The sequence below is a fragment of the Thermobia domestica genome, chromosome 13 (assembly GCF_964235325.1).
Source record: "Thermobia domestica chromosome 13, izTheDome1.hap1.1, whole genome shotgun sequence".
NCBI lineage: Eukaryota > Metazoa > Arthropoda > Insecta > Zygentoma > Lepismatidae > Thermobia > Thermobia domestica.
The window spans coordinates 198,850,838-198,869,236 of NC_137466.1; the positions used below are offsets into that span (position 1 = coordinate 198,850,838).

General features: G+C 35.7%; 1 protein-coding gene across 1 annotated transcript in view; it reads right to left on the reverse strand.

Annotated features, from left to right (window-relative positions):
* The window catches only part of Arl5 (ADP-ribosylation factor-like 5), a 102,739-nt gene that overhangs the window by 65,519 nt on the left and 18,821 nt on the right, over positions 1-18,399 (reverse strand). The window contains exon 2 of the mRNA XM_081737219.1: positions 14,851-14,941. Coding sequence (XP_081593345.1) covers positions 14,851-14,896 — 46 coding nt within the window. The 5' untranslated portion in view covers positions 14,897-14,941. The remainder of the gene's footprint in view (positions 1-14,850; positions 14,942-18,399) is intronic.

The following is an 18,399-nucleotide window of genomic DNA, read 5'->3' on the forward strand; positions in this document are numbered from 1 at the left end:
ATAAGCGTAATTATATAGATATGTGCAAAAATTGTTGTACATGTTCTGTGGTCAAAACTTTCAAACGATTTAGTCAACAAGAATACAGTTTTCAATATTGGGAATTATATTTTTATGTGCCTAAACGAAATCTGTATTAAACAGATCAACTTGCTGCAAAGTTACTATACCCATTTTCACTGGTGACTGTACATAGCAGCTAGCACCAACTGACGTACTTAGGCTAAAATGAATGTATGACAACACTGCAACTAATCACACAATGCACGCACAAACACACCTCGCTTTCTCAGAGGCCATCACCTTGCTCTACTTTTAGAAGAAAGGCACAATTTTTACTTCGTTTCTTCGGTTCTACCACTCAAAGTGGCTCAGAGAAATCAGTCGATGTGACACACACCTCTGATGCTATTACTAATATAAAAACTATCCATACCATTAAAAATACTTAGGACTTTGGAGTTGAACTGTTATCAACAAACTGATCGCGTTCCCTCATTTAGTATACGTAAGGTTCGCTTTACGAAAATTGTATGCGTAGAAAATAATAGGGAAAAAATCGGCACTATACTACGTATCTGAATATCAAAATACCAAATCCCAACTTCTGTCTTACAAAGATTCAACTTTGTTAGAATACTGTATGTTTCAACACCCCTCTTCAGAACCACGGCTATCTGAGAACGTGAATACACATTTTAAATTTTAATACACACATTTTTTTTATTCACATTTTAATACACGTGAATACACACTCCCATCAGTAATTTAAGAAGGGCGTTTCTCACGCACAAAAAGAGAGAGAGAGAGAGAGAAAAAAAAACAAATCACAACGCTGCGATGAACCTCAGCTACTTGGACATTCCTGAATGTTTCAAAAATTAACAGGAAAATAATGCAGTTTCAACTAAAATAAAAATATTTCTGTTTTACGTTCCACGGTTATGCCAGCTAGGCTAAAGGAAACGGTGATGATGAGAAATTCATGAAATGGTGGAATGAAGTGGGAGGAAACGGGAGAACCCCGAGAAAACCCATGCACACAGTTTGTCAACCACAAAGTTCACTTGGCGCGAGTTGGGATCGAACCAGGAACCCCAAAAGTACCAGAGATAAACGCTCTACCACTGAGCCACCGCGGCCCTTCAACCAAAATAAAACCAGTACTAATTAGTATGAGTTACTAATTAGTATCAGTAAAGGTGCTGTTCCTGGTAGACAGAAAAAGAGATAAATAAATGAAAATACTATCTTAGGCTAAAGCAGACGGATAATTAATGGAAGTGAATGACTTGCCTGCTGATTATGAAATAAATTATGGAATGAGAATGTGGGAGGAATGGGGCAATCTGAGAAAACTCATATTCTGACGTGACGTGGAACTGAATCAAGGAACCCCATACCGAAACTAAGCACTACCACTAGGGCAACGTATCCCCTAGCATTTTCGTATCGTAGATAATAACACTGTTACCAATATTAAGAGACGGAACGATTTTATTGCTGATGAGATCTTTGTCTGCGTGGAACATAGCTAAACTTGATTCTGCGACAGCGAAGAAAATCTTACATTCCATGGTATGCTGTTAACTAAAGGGGACCAAGGGGCCACGTGACTCAGTGGTAGAGCGTTAACCTCTGGTGTGTGGGGTCCCTGGTTCAATCCCAGTCTGCGCCAAACGGACTTTGTGGTGAACAAACACCATGTATGTGGATTTTCTCGGAGTACTATCATATTATTCTACTTTCTTCACTCCACCATTTCATTCATTTCTCATCATCATCGTCGTCTTTAGCGTCGCCGGTATAATCGTGGGACATAAAACTGAAAGGTTTCATTTCACTTTTACAGCGGACACAAGAGTATAATGGAGAAGTTGGTGGAATGAGGTATAGAAGAAAATAATCATCCCGAGAAAATAAAAACTTCAAGGACAAGATACTGTCCACCAAACTTCGCAAGGCCATGAATAGAGAAAAATTATCTATCTTTGAACCTCCAGATTTTGGGATTTGACTATAGGGTAAGTATAAAATTGTGACTGAATTGTTGTAACGTCCCCTTCGAGAATTGAGGCTGTATGAGACAATACCTACTGCTTATAGGGAGATGGGAACCCTAAATCACTAGAAGAGAAATCACACACGTTAGCCATCTGCCCACAAAGAGGTACATAACTAAAGCTAGGCTGCCATGCTGCAAGAATCTTGTAGCTGTCATTAAAAAAAAAAAAAATCTTATAACCCTACAATATTTCTCCATGTAAATCCAAAACGACGGAGTCTTTTGGACGGAGATAAGAAGAGTGCCAAAATACACGCTTTTAATGAGGTTCACTGTTTGTTCACTAAAGTGCAGTGCTGCATGGGTGGAGATTTCTTTCGTGCTTTCAGAAAGCTGTAATGTGTAAATAGGAGGTAGAAAGATGGGGCTGCTTTTTTTTTTTTTTTTTTTAAATGACAGCTACAAGATTCTTGCACCATGACAACCTAGCTTTAGGTTTTCAGGCGGCAAGAAGTGAATTCGAACAATTTAATGTAATAAATTCATTGCATATCGTCCACCATTTTGTAATTTAATCAACTGGTACAGTTGCAATATATTATCATTTTGGTTCAAAGAAAATACAGACTCTAAAGATGAACAACTTTAGAAGGTGTCAACACGTTTTACTGTACTTATTTGTACTTTCCTTAGAGAAAATCACACTAGGTTTCACAAATATTCCATGATGGTAACAGGTCAGGTGAGTAAGGACAGAAACACGAGAACCGAATCTAACTAACTTGGAAGTCAAGAAACCATTGAGGCAGAAGAAAATCTGTTCAGGATATATCTGAGCTTACAATATGTAATTTTTGCCTAAAAGCTCCTCGTAATGATGCTTTAAATCCACAGGTCCTAAACCCAGGAAATAGAAAAAATGATGAAAATAAATTAAGAAAACAGCAAATTGTGACAAGACCTAAAAAGTATTTCTTTCAAAATAATAATAATAATAATAATAATCTATTTAGAACATGTCTAAATTGTTTCCACTCCTAACATCTTTGCCACTTCCTTTAAACCGCTACTGTAGAAGGTGACTGTATATATTTTTACTGCTCGTCTTCCGAAAGATTAAAGTTTGATCACAGATGAGAGTTCTGTATTCGTTATGTAAGTTAAACTTTCAAATTCATGAACTTATAACTCATTAAACAATGTCGGTGAAAAGGAATTTAAACTCCAAACAAACCGATCAATTTCCACTGGAAGCTGCTATAATCAGTTGTAGATTTGCCCTCCCCGGTAGTAAAGTTCCTAGCCAGTGACGTAACTACGAGGGGCTAACGGGGCTTGTGTCCCGGGCGCCGGTTTTGGAGGGTGCAAAATTGGGCAAATATTTGGGAGAGCGTTTTGCTTGGTTGACCAGGGGCTTTCAGGCGAGATCTTGCCAAAAGTGACAAGCGTAGTTGCGTCGCTGTTCCTGAAAAGGAATGCTAAACTCAAATATACTAAATTAATTGCAGGTTCACGTCTCATATAGCCCTAGTGCTGGAAATTACTTTAAAAAAAAAAAAAAACAGTGCTCCGTGATTAAATCCGAAACAATGCACAACAACAATAATTTTATAATATATATAGCCTACGAACAACCGACTATCCGGATCTGCTGCAGAAATTCTACTTCAAGTACAACTTCAGGACCTGAGTGGCTGTAGATTCCATCCAAGTAACTTCCAATACCGGACGTGAATTATATGGGCCTCTGACGTCAAAACCACCTGTCCTACTGCTTTTCTCTCGTAACAATTCTGTTTAGCAATGACAGAAGAAAGTAATAGAAAGTCTACAAAACAATGTTCCATCAGAGAAAAAGGACATTTACTTAAAAAAAAAAAAAAAAGTACTTGTTGTTGTGGTTGTGGAAAGATCTTATTAAAACGTTTACTTCAGCTCTGAAATACTTATGACGTAATTCTGGTACTACATAAATAATACACAAAAAAAGCATACAATATCATCTATGTTTACGTAATGTATTCCAGCTCTGACGCCATAAACTTTTATCACTGAATGGAAAAAAAAAAAAACTGCTTTCTTCCTGTTTTAGCGTGAAACCTCTAGAACAAATAAGCCATCGTCAGTCCCACTTTCAGTAGAAGACCAACAACTGCTTCCTATATAATTACTCTTTTTCTTTGTGTCCCATTTGAAAGAAAAAAAAGAAATAAAGAAAAAATGGTCTCAAGGTCTAACCTAGTATGCATACAAATGTAAATATATGGTTTCCATTCACTAGTTCACCTTTCCCAAAGCCACAAAAGATTATTTTTCCTGATCACGGTTCAAAAAAATTCATTCACTACGTTGTATTTTGTTGCCTGTTTCACGTAAACTTCCACTCGATCGTAATATTCAAAAGACTACGGACTGCAAATTGAGCAGCTGAAATGTGCTAGAGAATTCGTCCTTAGTATCTTTCACCTCGTTCTATTGGTTATACAATACGATATTATTAAATTATAACTAGATCCAACTTTAATAGTAATCTTAACTCAATATACATCTCTTCCCTATCAAATATGAAAATATACACCAATCTCTCGGGAACATGAGATAACTGTTAGAACACCAAGGACAAAATTTACATAAAAACAGCCTGTTATCTTATTATTTGTCTCTCTATTTAAATTATATACTCAATATCATTCGATCTATTTTTCTCAACACTTTTTTTTTAATTTAAAAAAATAATGAATCATTTGACTATGAGAGTCTGAAATTTGCAAACTTACTCTGTACCATTATTTGTAATAACACAAATCATGGATACGAGAATAAAAGAATAGCGTAAGTGATATGGGCCTATTTGGTTTTTAGTGACTTCGGGACTACGTGGAATAAGTGGGAAGGCATCTTGATTTAAGACAGCTCAGGTCTATGAAATGAAATGAAGTGAAATCTTTGAGTTTTACGTCCCACGGTTATGCCGGTTAGGCTAAAGGAGACGGTCATGATGAGAGATGAATGAAATGGTGGAATGAAGAAAGTGGAAGAGCCCCGAGAAAACCCACGCACACTGTGTTTGTCCACCACAAAGTTCACTTGACGGGTGCAGGGTTTGAACCCGGAACCCCAAGCACCAGAGGTGAAAGCTCTACCAGTGAGTTACCGCGGCCCCAGCTCAGGTCTAGAACGGCGGAATGAGTAGATTTCAAAGTCTACGATTATGTTCAGATCTATATATGAAAATGCTAGAAAAGTCTGTTTGTGGCCAGTTCTTTCGACAGGGAGTTCTGGGGAACCATAGGCTCTAAAAAGGTGTTTTCACTGATCGACTGCAATTTTTGAGTAGATTGTCCATTTCTAATTTAATATTTAAACTAATATGGCCGTTATTTCTTTATTACATTTTTAGGGGTACACTGGAAGTGTTGAAATTTTTAAGAAATTAAAGCATCATATCCTACGAGTTACACATTCCAACACCGCGTATTTGTATACAGGGGTTGTATATCTCTAAGGTCTTTGTTTCATGGCAAAATGATAATGAAAAACGAATGATAACTGTTTTTCCAGTCTAAGATGATTCTTTATTGTTTGGAGTGTTTTGTCCAATGAACACCATATATCACTGAATTGAAGATTAAGTAAAATCTTTAAGCTTTACGTCCCACGTTTATGCTGGTTAGAATAAAAGAGATAGTGATGATGAAAAATGAATGGAATGGTGGAATGAAGGAAGTAGGAATAAACGGGAAAACCCACACACGGTGTTTGTCCACCACCACCTTAAATTGAATTATCATCAACTAATATTACACGTGAGCATTCAAAGAAGAAATTTCAGACCCTTCAGGCAGAAATAGTAGTAGCCACTAACAGAAATATTCTGCACTTAACAAAAGAACAAGATGTTTCAACTCTACATATACCCAAACACAATCTTCTCGAAATTCTTATACCGTAATAAACAGCTCCTTTCTTTCGGTGCAGTGAAGTGTTCTACAGCAGACCTTTATTTATAGGTTGTAAGTATCCTTTGTGTTTGCAACTGACAAATGCACGTGATCTCATTTGGATGCAAAATCCTTTTACAGACAATTGTACACATTCCAGTTTACGACTCTGTTTATTATTCCAACGACAAAGGCCAGTGTTCTCTCGTACTGGGTATCTATCCCTTCTGCTACACATGAATCACAACAATTGTAGTATCACTCGTTGCCATATGCAAAGAACACCTGAAGGCCCACAGCGAAAGTTCTACAAGGAGGAAGCGGAAGGTCATGCAACAACTCCACCCATAAAGTATGTGACGCGAATTGAAAGAGAAGGTGAAAATACAGGGAACAAATGATAGTCACGTGTTCTGTAGGAATTTTTCATCGAGTTATATAGTTACCTGTGCAAAGGTGTTCTTTAAGGTTGGAGGAGGTAAGATAGCCTGGGAAGAACTAGGACGGACAGCATTTAAGGAATTTTACTAAAAATTATCTCATATATATATATATATATATATATATATATATATATATATATATATATATATATATATATATATATATATATATATATATAAAGGAAGTCTTCACTGATCAATGCCTAAGCCAAACCGCTTAAGCTGGAAATTTGAAATTTTGATAGTGCATAAAATTTGTGACTTAAAGTATCACTAAGGAAATTTTTTTTTTGGGGGGGAAATTCCTTAATGGTGGGCAGGGGCGGATCCAGAACCGACTTCTGGGGGGACGGTGGGTTGTCATACTGCTACTTTTAAGGGCTCCAAACTTTGGGATGGGTTTTATTTATATATATAAAATAAGAAGTTTCCTCTTCTGGGGGGAAGGCGATTGCCCCGATCGCCCCGATCGCCCCTGGGGGGTGGCAACTATAGTAAAATGTCCACATCATCGAATCTCTGTAGAGACATGAAATTTGATATATGAACTTCCCATTTAGAATAATTAAACATGCGTTTCACAGTTTTTATGGCATTTACCCTAACGAAAAAAATGGCGGGAAGAAAAATTTAATTACAGTTCAGCATTCAGCAGCAAGATCACATGAGACATGGACCTAAGTTTAACGTGGGATCTAAACCACCTAAGCTCCCGCTAGAAATCGAACCGGGTCTCCGGCGTTAAAGGCGCGTAGCTATCCACAACCCATGAGGGAGATCTAGAAGAGAAGAAAAAAGGGTAGGGGCTGCAGTTGTTATATCAAAATAACCATATCTCGAAAAATCATTTATCTTTCATGCCAACACGTGAATATATCGACGTAATGAAGTTTTTAAAATAACGGAATATCACTGTAAATTAAAAATATAAAATATAAGACGGGTACAGGGCCCGAATTCACTGTTGTTAATCAAAGATTAAAGCCAGATTTAACAATAGAAAATAATGTTAATAGGTTTCTTTTTGGCGTTACTCTACGGTTCGAAATAAATAAATAAATAAATAAATGGACACAAAGGCAAAGAGAAAAATTGAATAAGTAGAAGAGAGAAAATTCGCAATTCAATGTCGAAACTTTGACCAACGACAAACTGAAAGAATAATCCATGTATTCATTATTTAGTATCATTCATTCTTGTGGCCGCGGTATCTCAGTTGTAGAGCGTTTACATCTGGTTCGTGGTGCAATTAGTTCGATTCTAGCTCCCGCCGAGCGAGTTGTCTGATGGACAATGTCATGTGCATGGGTTCTCCCGTTTCCTTCCACTTTAGTCATTCCAACATTATCATCCATTTCATCATCACCGTAGCCTCTGTGCTCAATCATGGGGTGTTGAAAAAATCATTCTTAGATAAATTTATTTAATATCTTAGCAACATGCTTTCAAAAGTGAGTCAAGATGTAGTCATTTGTAAAATAGTTTATCACCAGTATCATCATCATCAGGTATTCTGCCATTATTGGCAAGTCACTTGCCGCAACTGAAAAGCTTACATTCTCTATCGTCTTCCGCTAACCTCTTCGTCTTCAAATACGATTTCTCTGTTTTGATACCGTCCATTAATTACAGTCTCCTTCGCCCTCTCCCTTTCTTTCCTGCCACCATACTCTTTAGCACTGTCTTATTTTACTAATTTAATCCAAAGATAATACTTAGTGTGATACAAGGAATAATTTAATGAAGACTGCATGGAAGACTTTGCCAGAAGATCATTGACTATTATTACTTTCGATACAAGTCTGTTATTTAAACACAAAGAATATTATTTACCCAACTTTGATAACTCGAACAATTTTCAAGTGGTCCCGCATCGCTAATTCTCTCGCCTTTGGTCCGAGTGGTCCCAGGTTCGATTCCTAGAGAGGACACTCATCGAAAAAAATGTTAAAGCTTTTTCAGGCCAGCCAACGTGCGAGTTTTTTTTCTAAATCTTTCTCATTCACACCAAGAAAATACCGGGATAGTACTTCACATAATGGTCCCAGGTCATTTCCTTCTATCCCAATTCCTTTCTTCTTCCTCAATTGCCAGGGCAGTGTGATCGCCGAGGGACGTCAACCTTCATACGACGGGCTAACATGGCCATAGATGCAGAAAAGTCTAGAAATCTAATTCCTAATCCTAATCGAAAAATATTCAAGCTTATGGCAAGTAGAATGAATGGAATGATTAGAAATAAGAGACTGACTTTTATTTATATATATATATATATATATATATATATATATATATATATATATATATATATATATATTACTACACAATAGTTATTAATAAAGGTAAGTAACGTAGGTGATTATAGAGCATAATCTGGATCTAAAAATAAAATTTAAAAAACTGAATTGAGGTTTTAAAAAATAAAGAACATGCTTTTAAAAATAAAGTTCTCAAGAACTAATGAACAACAAAAATGAAAAAAAGAAGAAAAAGAAAGAGGAACTCCTGAATATCTTCTGATTGATTCCTCCCCCCCTTCCTCTGGATAAGATTTCATTTTGTTTTTAAATTAAAATATACACTGCAAAAATGCGTGCAACACGTTGCCACTGATTCTCACTAAAAGGAATTTTGCATAAATCAAATCTTAGGAAACAATGACAGAGATGTTACAAAGGTCGAACAGAAAGGTCGATAAATAAACAGTTCTTTCAGCAAACACGGAAGCTATACGGAAATAACCCTAAAGACTGACTTACACATGACACGATAACACAATGTCGCTATTTATATGCTGGTAATAATTAGACACAACAACTACCTTCCAAGTATTACAATGCATGACACTGGTAAACTTCCATTAAGCAATTAGATAAATACTAGCTGAAATTCTCATTCTTCGAATGAGGAGAATAGGTTTATGAAAAACAAACATTTTAGCTTGCTTTCTCTCCTAGGATACGCCTACCAATGAGAGTGTAATAAGAAAAACCTCGTAGAATATTCTATTATTGGCATTAATTTTACCCCCCCCCCCAGACACAGCTTTTATTTTTTATTTATTTATATTTTTTTTAAAGCGTGAAGTAAGTATTATCTATGTTTCAAAATTCATTTCAAACTGCTGAACCATTTCCTTGTGATGCAATAACAAACAACAGGCAACATTACTTTCAATGTGATAAAATAAATTTTAAAAAATCCCTTTCGCCTTAAAACGAGAATTCTCTAAAGCGCTGGGACACGGGTCTGCATAATTTTAATGAGCAGTTTATATACCAAGTTTCATCTTCCTAACTGATATTTCGACTCTCCCCTACTTCATTAGGATATGTCTTTTAATCAAGTAACATAATAAAAATAAAAAAAGCGGCGTAAATTAGGTACTATGTTTCAAAACTCATTTCATACTCTTCAACTGTTTCGCCGTGACGCAGTAACAAACAATAGTCAATATCGTTTTCAATGTGAAGAAATCCCCCTTCGACCCAGTGTCAGACTGGCCAAATTGAGGGCCCTTGGCGCGGGTTCTTAAAGCCCCCACCCACCCATAAACTTAACGTTACGGAGTAGAGGGGAGGAAACTTTGGTAAGTACGAAGTTTTACTGGCTCACGGACCGTACTGATATAAGCAAGGGGTGGGGCCGAGAAGACTTCTTTCGGAAAGATGACGATAGGCTTCCGCAAACTTTTTGGTAGAAAGACTCAAGAAAGCATTTACGATCGCGAAAATTCGACCAAGACCTACAACAGACCTACAACCCAAACCATCTTTCGCCTCGTGATTCCTGCGGGGCCCCTCGCGCCCATGGCGATCGCCAAGCAGCCAATGTGGCCGGTCCGGAACCGCTTCCACCTTAAAACGTGAATTCTAAAAACGCTGGTGTACGTGTTCGGTTATTTTTAATGAGGAGTTTTTTTTTTTTTTTTTTTAAATGCCAAGCTTCATCTTACTAATTTGACAGGATCGGGAGATAATCAATTCTTACCATTGACACTGACCCAATACCAAGTAAATTGGAACTTGGGGATATGGTGTATGTAAGTTCCTTCATCTTTCATATAATATGCAAATTTATTTTAAATAACTACCCAGCTCCTGTGATACCAGCACTTAATCTGAAGAATCATGTAAGCAGAAGTTTTTTTTCAACCCAAAAACTACTGAAAACTCGTGATTTAATAATGCTGAAAGCAGGGTTGGCTGGTTTAAACCAGCTGTTTTTTTTTAAAAAAATCAACTGGTTTAAACCAAAAAAACAAACAAAAAAAAATGTTCGTAAAATGTAAGTGTTTGTAAAATCTTGATGAACACACATTTGTGGGTTATCACGTTTCACTCCCGTATATTATTCGTATTATATTCAGACCTAAATTCCCCATTCATTACTCAAAAAGATTATATTACAAAAGCAACTTTTTTATATAAGTTTATAAATGTTTATTTTGTGATTTTTTGTAGTTGTTATTATTGTTATGTAATTGCAATCGAAGAAAAATTCTAAATATTGTTTCGTTTCAATGTTTACTATTGATAAAATACATCGAAAATGCCGTACTTTTTGTGTGGGGGGGGGTCATACAGACTCCACGAGAGGCATTTAGTGAAATAAGTATCTTGGTATCTATTTATGTATAAACGAGTTTGAGCTAAAATGTACTCAAATAATTCATATCTTTATTCACTTTTCTTATTGATATGCAGATTAAGTCGGTGTATTTCTTTAATTTGGACCAATAAAAGTCATTGTTAACTAACTTGAACTAAATTAGTTCTTCTGTACTCCGTAGTACTTTGAAATTGTTCATATGTAATTCTGTGTAATGCTTTCACTTGTGCAACTGTTTATCTTTTTGTCCTTCTGAAATGACTCTTGACAGTTATATTAAGAAGCATGTAAAGATCAGTACAACGTTTTTTTTTTTTTTTTTTTTTTTAAATATCAGGATTCCTTTGTGAGTGAGTCGGCAGACGTATCGAATTTGTGGCCAATTAGTTCTGGTTCCGAGTTCAAATGGAGGACAATTTCTCTCGGATGTAACTCGAGAAGCGGTTTCTATTCCGCTTTAAGCTTATATGACCCCTTCCAGCATAACCCGGTTGTTGCTTAGTAACATAAAGGCGAAACAAACTTGTTTCTGTCCATATATGATATGAATATATAGAGAAAATTATTTAAACCATAAAAACCTGGTTTAAACCAAAAAAAAAAGTTTTTTTGTTTTTTTTTTTAAAAATAAAAACCATGGTTTTTGCCAACCCTGGCTGAAAGAATTACACACAAAACTGTGCACATGAATCGGAGCTTAGGATTTCCTGCCAAACCATTCCAGCAAAAACTCACTTTATTTTACGTTATTTTATACGAAATTCTGTATGGCTGAAAAATTTAATGTTTTATATTCTACTGTGAAGGTATAAAAAACTATAACGAATGTAAAGAAATGTTAATTAAAAAAATATTGATCACCTGTTTAAGTGAAAAGAAAACAAATTACAATCATGACCACATTGCTTGATCCAGAATTATTGATCAGAAGAAGAGTCCTCAGATTCACCGCTGCTCTGCTACTACTATTACAAACATTTTCATCATTATCACACTATTTCACAATATCACGGAGTTTGTTTACCAAAATTTCCATCAAGTCATAACCTAGCCTTTCTCAGAATGGTGTTAGATACAAACATATACATTGGCGTGATCATAAAACTATAAAACAACCACGACAGTACATGTTATCTACAAATTCAGAACAATAACTAGGATCTTGGTGATCCTTACCACTAATGTTCTTGCACTATGCTTTTTTTTTTTTTTTTTTTATCTGGTTGGTTTTATGACATTAACTACAGAACGGAAAAAAAAAAGTCTATCAACAATTTTACGATTTACTTTTAGAGATCGTAATTCGATTTCCAACGGACTGATAGAAAAACATCCACATCCACTAAGTAAACCCTTTTCACAACAGACTTGGACAAAAGTAAGGACATCGACATTGAGTATTATTTCAAGTAACTCAAGCTACTTTTAAAACTACTCGAGACAGACAACTTTCTATTCCATCACAGAGCACCAAAGCACAGAGCAACTAAACACACGATATGAAACTGATTTTTTTTTTTTTTTAATATTGTGTTATTACCCATTACTGAGCTCCACCTTATTGGGAAATAGATTTTCCAGAGATATGAAGACGAGTGGAATTAACTACATTGAAATGAACAAGAAAAGTTATATAAATACAGTCCTGCAGTTTCTTGTCATCATATTAAAAAATCCAAAAAGGTGACTTTTTTGTGGCCTTTTCTTTACCAAACCATAAAATTTCATAACATTCAAAAACTAATAACAGTACCCATATTCTTTAGCACTTATCTTTATCTTGTCTACTTTCAAACGCTGTTCCCTTGAGCGATAAAAAACATAGTGGAATTGAGTTTAACATCCCGTTCAGCAGCGAGGCTATATATACGACGTGGACTTACTGATTAACATGGAATCCGAACCACATGAACTCCCACAGGGAATCGAACCCGGGTCTTCCACGCCAAAGACGTATACCCTAAAAACTTGGGGGTTTTCTCACATCACTTTCAATATATTCACTGTATAAAGTCTGTTTTGTTCGGTAACTAACCCACAGCAAACACTCACTAATCCACTAAATCTCAAAATTGCAAATCTAATCCACATAAATTGACAAATCCTCCGCAATCTTTTAAAAATGACACACTGATTGTAAACGGTTGTATTGATGGATTCGTTCTCTCTTTTAAGTTTTTATTATTCGATCTTATTCTGAAGTGCTTCAACTTCCTCTTCGGTCTGTTCTAACAATCTCTTTTTCTTCTTCTTCAACTCTTTAAAGTATTCTCAGGGCTCATAGTGGTCTGGTCTCTTGTAAATAGTTGAAAAGTGACTAAAAGCACACGAAAAAGTTATCAAAATTTCATCACGCCCCTATTTTCTTTTGTCAATTTTTCCATCAGCTCTCTCTTTATTGTTTTGTTTCATCTTTTCTTCTTTACTTCTTTTTGAGCTTCCTCCAAGCAGACTTAGCAGATGTAGAAAGCTTCTGAATAAGTGGAATATTTCCGAATTTCTTCGTCCCAGACATCATATTTAACTTAGCATTGAGAGTTCTCAAAGCCATGAAATATTCAAATTCATCACCTACTCTAAAGAAGAACACATAGAAGAAGCATAACACAAGACGAACATGATGAATCACACAAAAAAACACACACAACGTTGAGCAAGCGTTAACTATTATGAGAGAAAAATAAATTATTATTATAATAGAAGAAAGAATAGACACAGAAGAGTTCTCAACTCCACCTTGAAAGCTTAAGCATCCACCAACCCATCCATTGTGCTTTAGAAAGAATAGACTGTTTCCACATGTGGCAGCAAATACTGGCTTTCGGAAGAGTAATGAGTAACAAGTTTCTGCCTTTTTCCATTTATTTTCATATTTTTCGTAAAAAACTGCCAATGCAAAACATAAATCACACGAAAAAGTCACTTTACCTCCCAAAAAAGTAACTTTCAGTGGGAAATTTGAAAAAAAAAAAAAAAAAAAGTAACTCGCAATGAGCCCTGTATTCTGCTTCTATCTTGATCTTGTTTTGTCTTTCGTGTTCTTCACTGAATTTTTCATGCATGCGATAGAAGCGTCCTTTGCCTGTAATTTGGTAGTGTCCAAAAACCGACCATAGATATTTTTGGCGGTGAATTTTGACGTTTTATAGAACAAAATCTTCCAGTCTCTACTTATATTTGTACAGACACAGACACACACATATACACACATACACACACACAAAAAAAAAAAAAAACCTAAATTTAGTAACTTTCTCTTGACTTTCATCACCGTTTTCTGATTTCGTGACTTTTTCGATAGATACCCTGTATTACGAGTCATAACGGGCACCGATTACGAACATGAATACATTCGGAAGTAAGCTACAAACCTAGTTCAAATTATTATTTGTTTCTTTGAAAAATTAATATTCTTTTCAATGCGGAAACGTGTGCAACATGAATATATCCAATCCTATGAACAAACGTTCCCATAGGGAACAGAGGACAAGACAACGTGAACACAAAGCATGCGTCCTGGATAAAGTCAAGTAACTGACGACTGCTAACAGTTATAAAACCACTTTTAAAAAAGGTAATAAAGTAATCCCATGTGATAGTCCTCCTCTGTGACATTAATATTAGTAACTTCAGGATTGTAACTTAATTATTTCAATCTCTTCTAGGGATATTTCCCTATCTCACTGAAAGATATTCGACATTATATACCTGGAATACTACACGTTCAAGGAGAAACATGATTAATAAAATGACAAATAAAAGCAAAATATATAAACAATAATCGTCATCTAATACACTTTGGTTCTTAAAACTATTAGCTGAAAAATTACTAATAAGCATTGATCCTTACCTTCGTTCCCAAATAAGCTCCAAATTTTAGTGAATAGCAGTCCCATTTTGCATCTACACTAAATGTACAGGTTCCAGAAGTTGGCACACCCCTATAAAAAGAGAACATAATATGAAAATTTACGAACTTATTTATCAAGTTCCGGATACAATTGTAAAAGCATCTTATCGTTTAAAAAACACAGGAAGGAACTTTGGGAGAAGTTGGTCAGAGCCTAAAGGCATTTGGTTAACACTGAAACATAAAGCACGGAAAACTTGTCAAAACAGTAAGCAAGAGATTCACTTGCGAAGTATTCATACACACCTGCTCGATTACGTTTGTACAAAAACCCTGTACCTTCATAGCCTTCCTGAAAGTACCAGGAAAGCCCCTAACGCTTTACGGCGTCCGTACCCGAAATTATTGGCCTCTTTCGGCAGCTCGCACTACTTGACAACTGGATCCAATTCTCACATCCGCAATTCAAATATGCACTTCATTATACTAGGTAATACAAATCTTCTGAATCAATTATATTTAAAATTAATATATTGCCCTTTTTCACCCCATTCAGTTACTGAAATATGAATAAAAGTATGACATTTCAACAACAGTAACAATGACAAAATCTGATAAACAATATTTCTCATGTTATCAATGGACAGTAGTGATACAATGCGGCAGAACTCCATTCTGAATAACCTTGCAAGTAGTTATTTAAATAGATGCTGGTAGATTGCAGGAATGTGCTATCACTTGTGGCGTCGTTGCAGCAAGGTAAGAACTAGTTGACGGTGACATGGGGAGTGACTATTCATTTCTATAGTAGATGCCTAATGAATACGTAATGCATTTTCCGACATTATAAAAGTGTCAGATTGAAATGGGAACCCTCCATTACTCCACAGTTCTGAAATAGGACCACCTGACTTGGTACTTGTTGATTCATCTCACTGAGATGTTAATTGTAATACTGCTAATTATACTGTATTGTTAGTATTCCTGATTTTTGACTTTGCAACCGTTTCCATAAATGTTTGTGTTTGGTTAGCTGCATTATCTTCTCAGCTTTTAGTTCTTTCATCTCTGCTGCACTGTTACTTTAGCTATTTGAACGTATGCTTATTTCGTTCTATAATTTACAATGAATGCTCTGCGCTGCTCGGACTCATTGTGGAAACGAAATTACTTGCATAGTATCACAAAGTTACACGATTTCTATTTGTACTAATTAGATGGGTATTTTTCCTAATAATTTAGTTCAATAGTAAAAAAAGAAATGAAATTCTTAAGGTGCCTTCCATTTCAATTCAGGCAGAGCATGTACCATCACGATCTCAGATATTGTTGAAACTTTTTTTTTTACAGCAACTAGACATGTTTTTAAGAGACCCATATTTTTTTTGTTTTGTCGAAAACACTTCCGGTTCGAATTTTAAAATTCTGTTTTCACGGTTCGTAAGACCTAGTTACGCGCTTTCCGAAAAAAAAAAAAAGTATCGCTTCTGCGTGCAACCGTTTCGTCGCAAAAAATTCGAGAAATTTTCAAATATCGCCATTTCTGGGCGCCATTTTCTCGAAAACACCATATATTAAAATTGTGAAATTTTGCCAGATGGTTCAACTTTACATGAATAATAAACACACCAAATATCATTCTCGACCAATGCTTCATGAATTAACTACTAATTGCCTTTTGAAATTAGCAAAGTTTCGTTAATTTTGATGTTACAGTTGGCAACACTGGAAACAATAAAAGTGCAACAATTTGATTATGTTTGTGGCCCGCATTCATTAAATGAAAAATAAAAGTTTTTCCTGACAGCTTTATTATTTTAATCGAAAATGCTCTCTGAAATAGTAAAATGATCTCCCCCCCCCCCAACTCATTCGTTTTCTTAAACCGAAGTAATCCGAGATGGAAATTATGATTACGAAACACACAAATTTTAAGTTTACTTGAAACGGACATCCAATAAATTCTGATGAACTATAAAAAGCCTTGTCTGTTACCTCAGTAATGATTTGGGCTGCTCCAGACAACGTCCCAATAAGTGCGATGTCATTACAGTGATCGAAAATAGACAAAAAGATAAAAAATCGAAACGTTTTCTTACGTGTTCCATCAAAGAAGTGTACGGACTTTTTAAACAGAACAATCCGTGCATAAGAATGGGTCACTCGAAATTTTATAGTATTCGACCAAAGTGCGTCAGTCCGCAACCTGCGAGGGAAGTGTGTGTGTGTGTGTTGTGCAAATTTTAAGTTAGCTGCTATTGCGTTGCAACACATCAAAGGTGCAGAATGTAGCAGTCGTGAGTGACCTATTTTGTTTAGTAGTATGATCCGTAGAAAATAACAGCTGTCTTCAAGAATGTGGTGAATGTCCTGGAATGGAAGGAATAAGTGTGGAGTCTTTAATTATTGATCCTGATGAAAATTAAAGTGTACGTATGCTATATGGAAAAACAATGATCTCGTTAAAAAAAAAAAAAAAAACTGTGCCACTTTCTTTTTTCGTATCGTACGTTGCAGGTTTAACTGTAAGAATTGTAATTCATGACTACATCAAGAAAATCCCGAGAGAATTAATTGCTACCGAAAGGCATCGTATAAAATTTCAAGATACAAATTCTATTTTACTTCATGTGGACTTCACTGAAATTCAGAGTTATCACCGGAAAAAAGAGCAAATTTCCATCTTTACAGCAGTAGTGTATTATGAAACAACTGACAATTTTGTTGTAATAAGCGACGACAGAACACATGATTCGGCTCATGTACTCATTGCCATAGACAAGATTCTAAAAATACTCGATGAAAAGCGAAAATGTAAAAAAAGGTTCGAATATTTGAAAATAGGTGTCTACAATTTTCCAAACCGTGTCCGTGATCTCTGATGGTGCTGCATTCCACTTTAAAAATAGTTTTCAAATGTTCGAGATGCAGACAGGTCCGATAAAGCAGTGTTTTTTCAGCGAAACCGGCCGTGCAAGAGTCTCTGCGACGGTATTCGGGGAATTGTAAAGAATGTGGCAACGCGGCATAATCTTAGGCAAAAACATATACACATTATTAAAACCGCAGAAGAATTCGTGAGTATAGTGTAAGTACAAACTCCGGATATTACTCTCGTTTTGTTGCCTGGAACTAAATTCGACAATTTCAAAATAAATAAATAAAATAAAATTTAAAAAAATGAAAGGATGAGATAGTGTGCGACCTGTAACTAGTATTCAACGAAGTCACCTTTGGCTTTCGGAAAATGGCGGCGAAGTTTTTATGGCAGTAACGGGTCACCATGAACTAACTTCATGCTTCCCCCAAAATCGAGCTTCTGCAATTCAAAGTGTAGCTTTAAGAAGTCTGCAAAACGGAACTTTTGTTATATGCATATCTGATAACCTGTGGTGGGTAGCAGAAATATGAATAAATCATGAATTACGTGAAGCTGAAGTGCTGTTTATGCTTCCACATGGACCTTCACCAGGTTCAGGTTTCCAGAAGAGCATAAGAGAAGTGAAAATAAAGTGTTTTGCGACTATCGGCAATATGCTACGAGTTGTG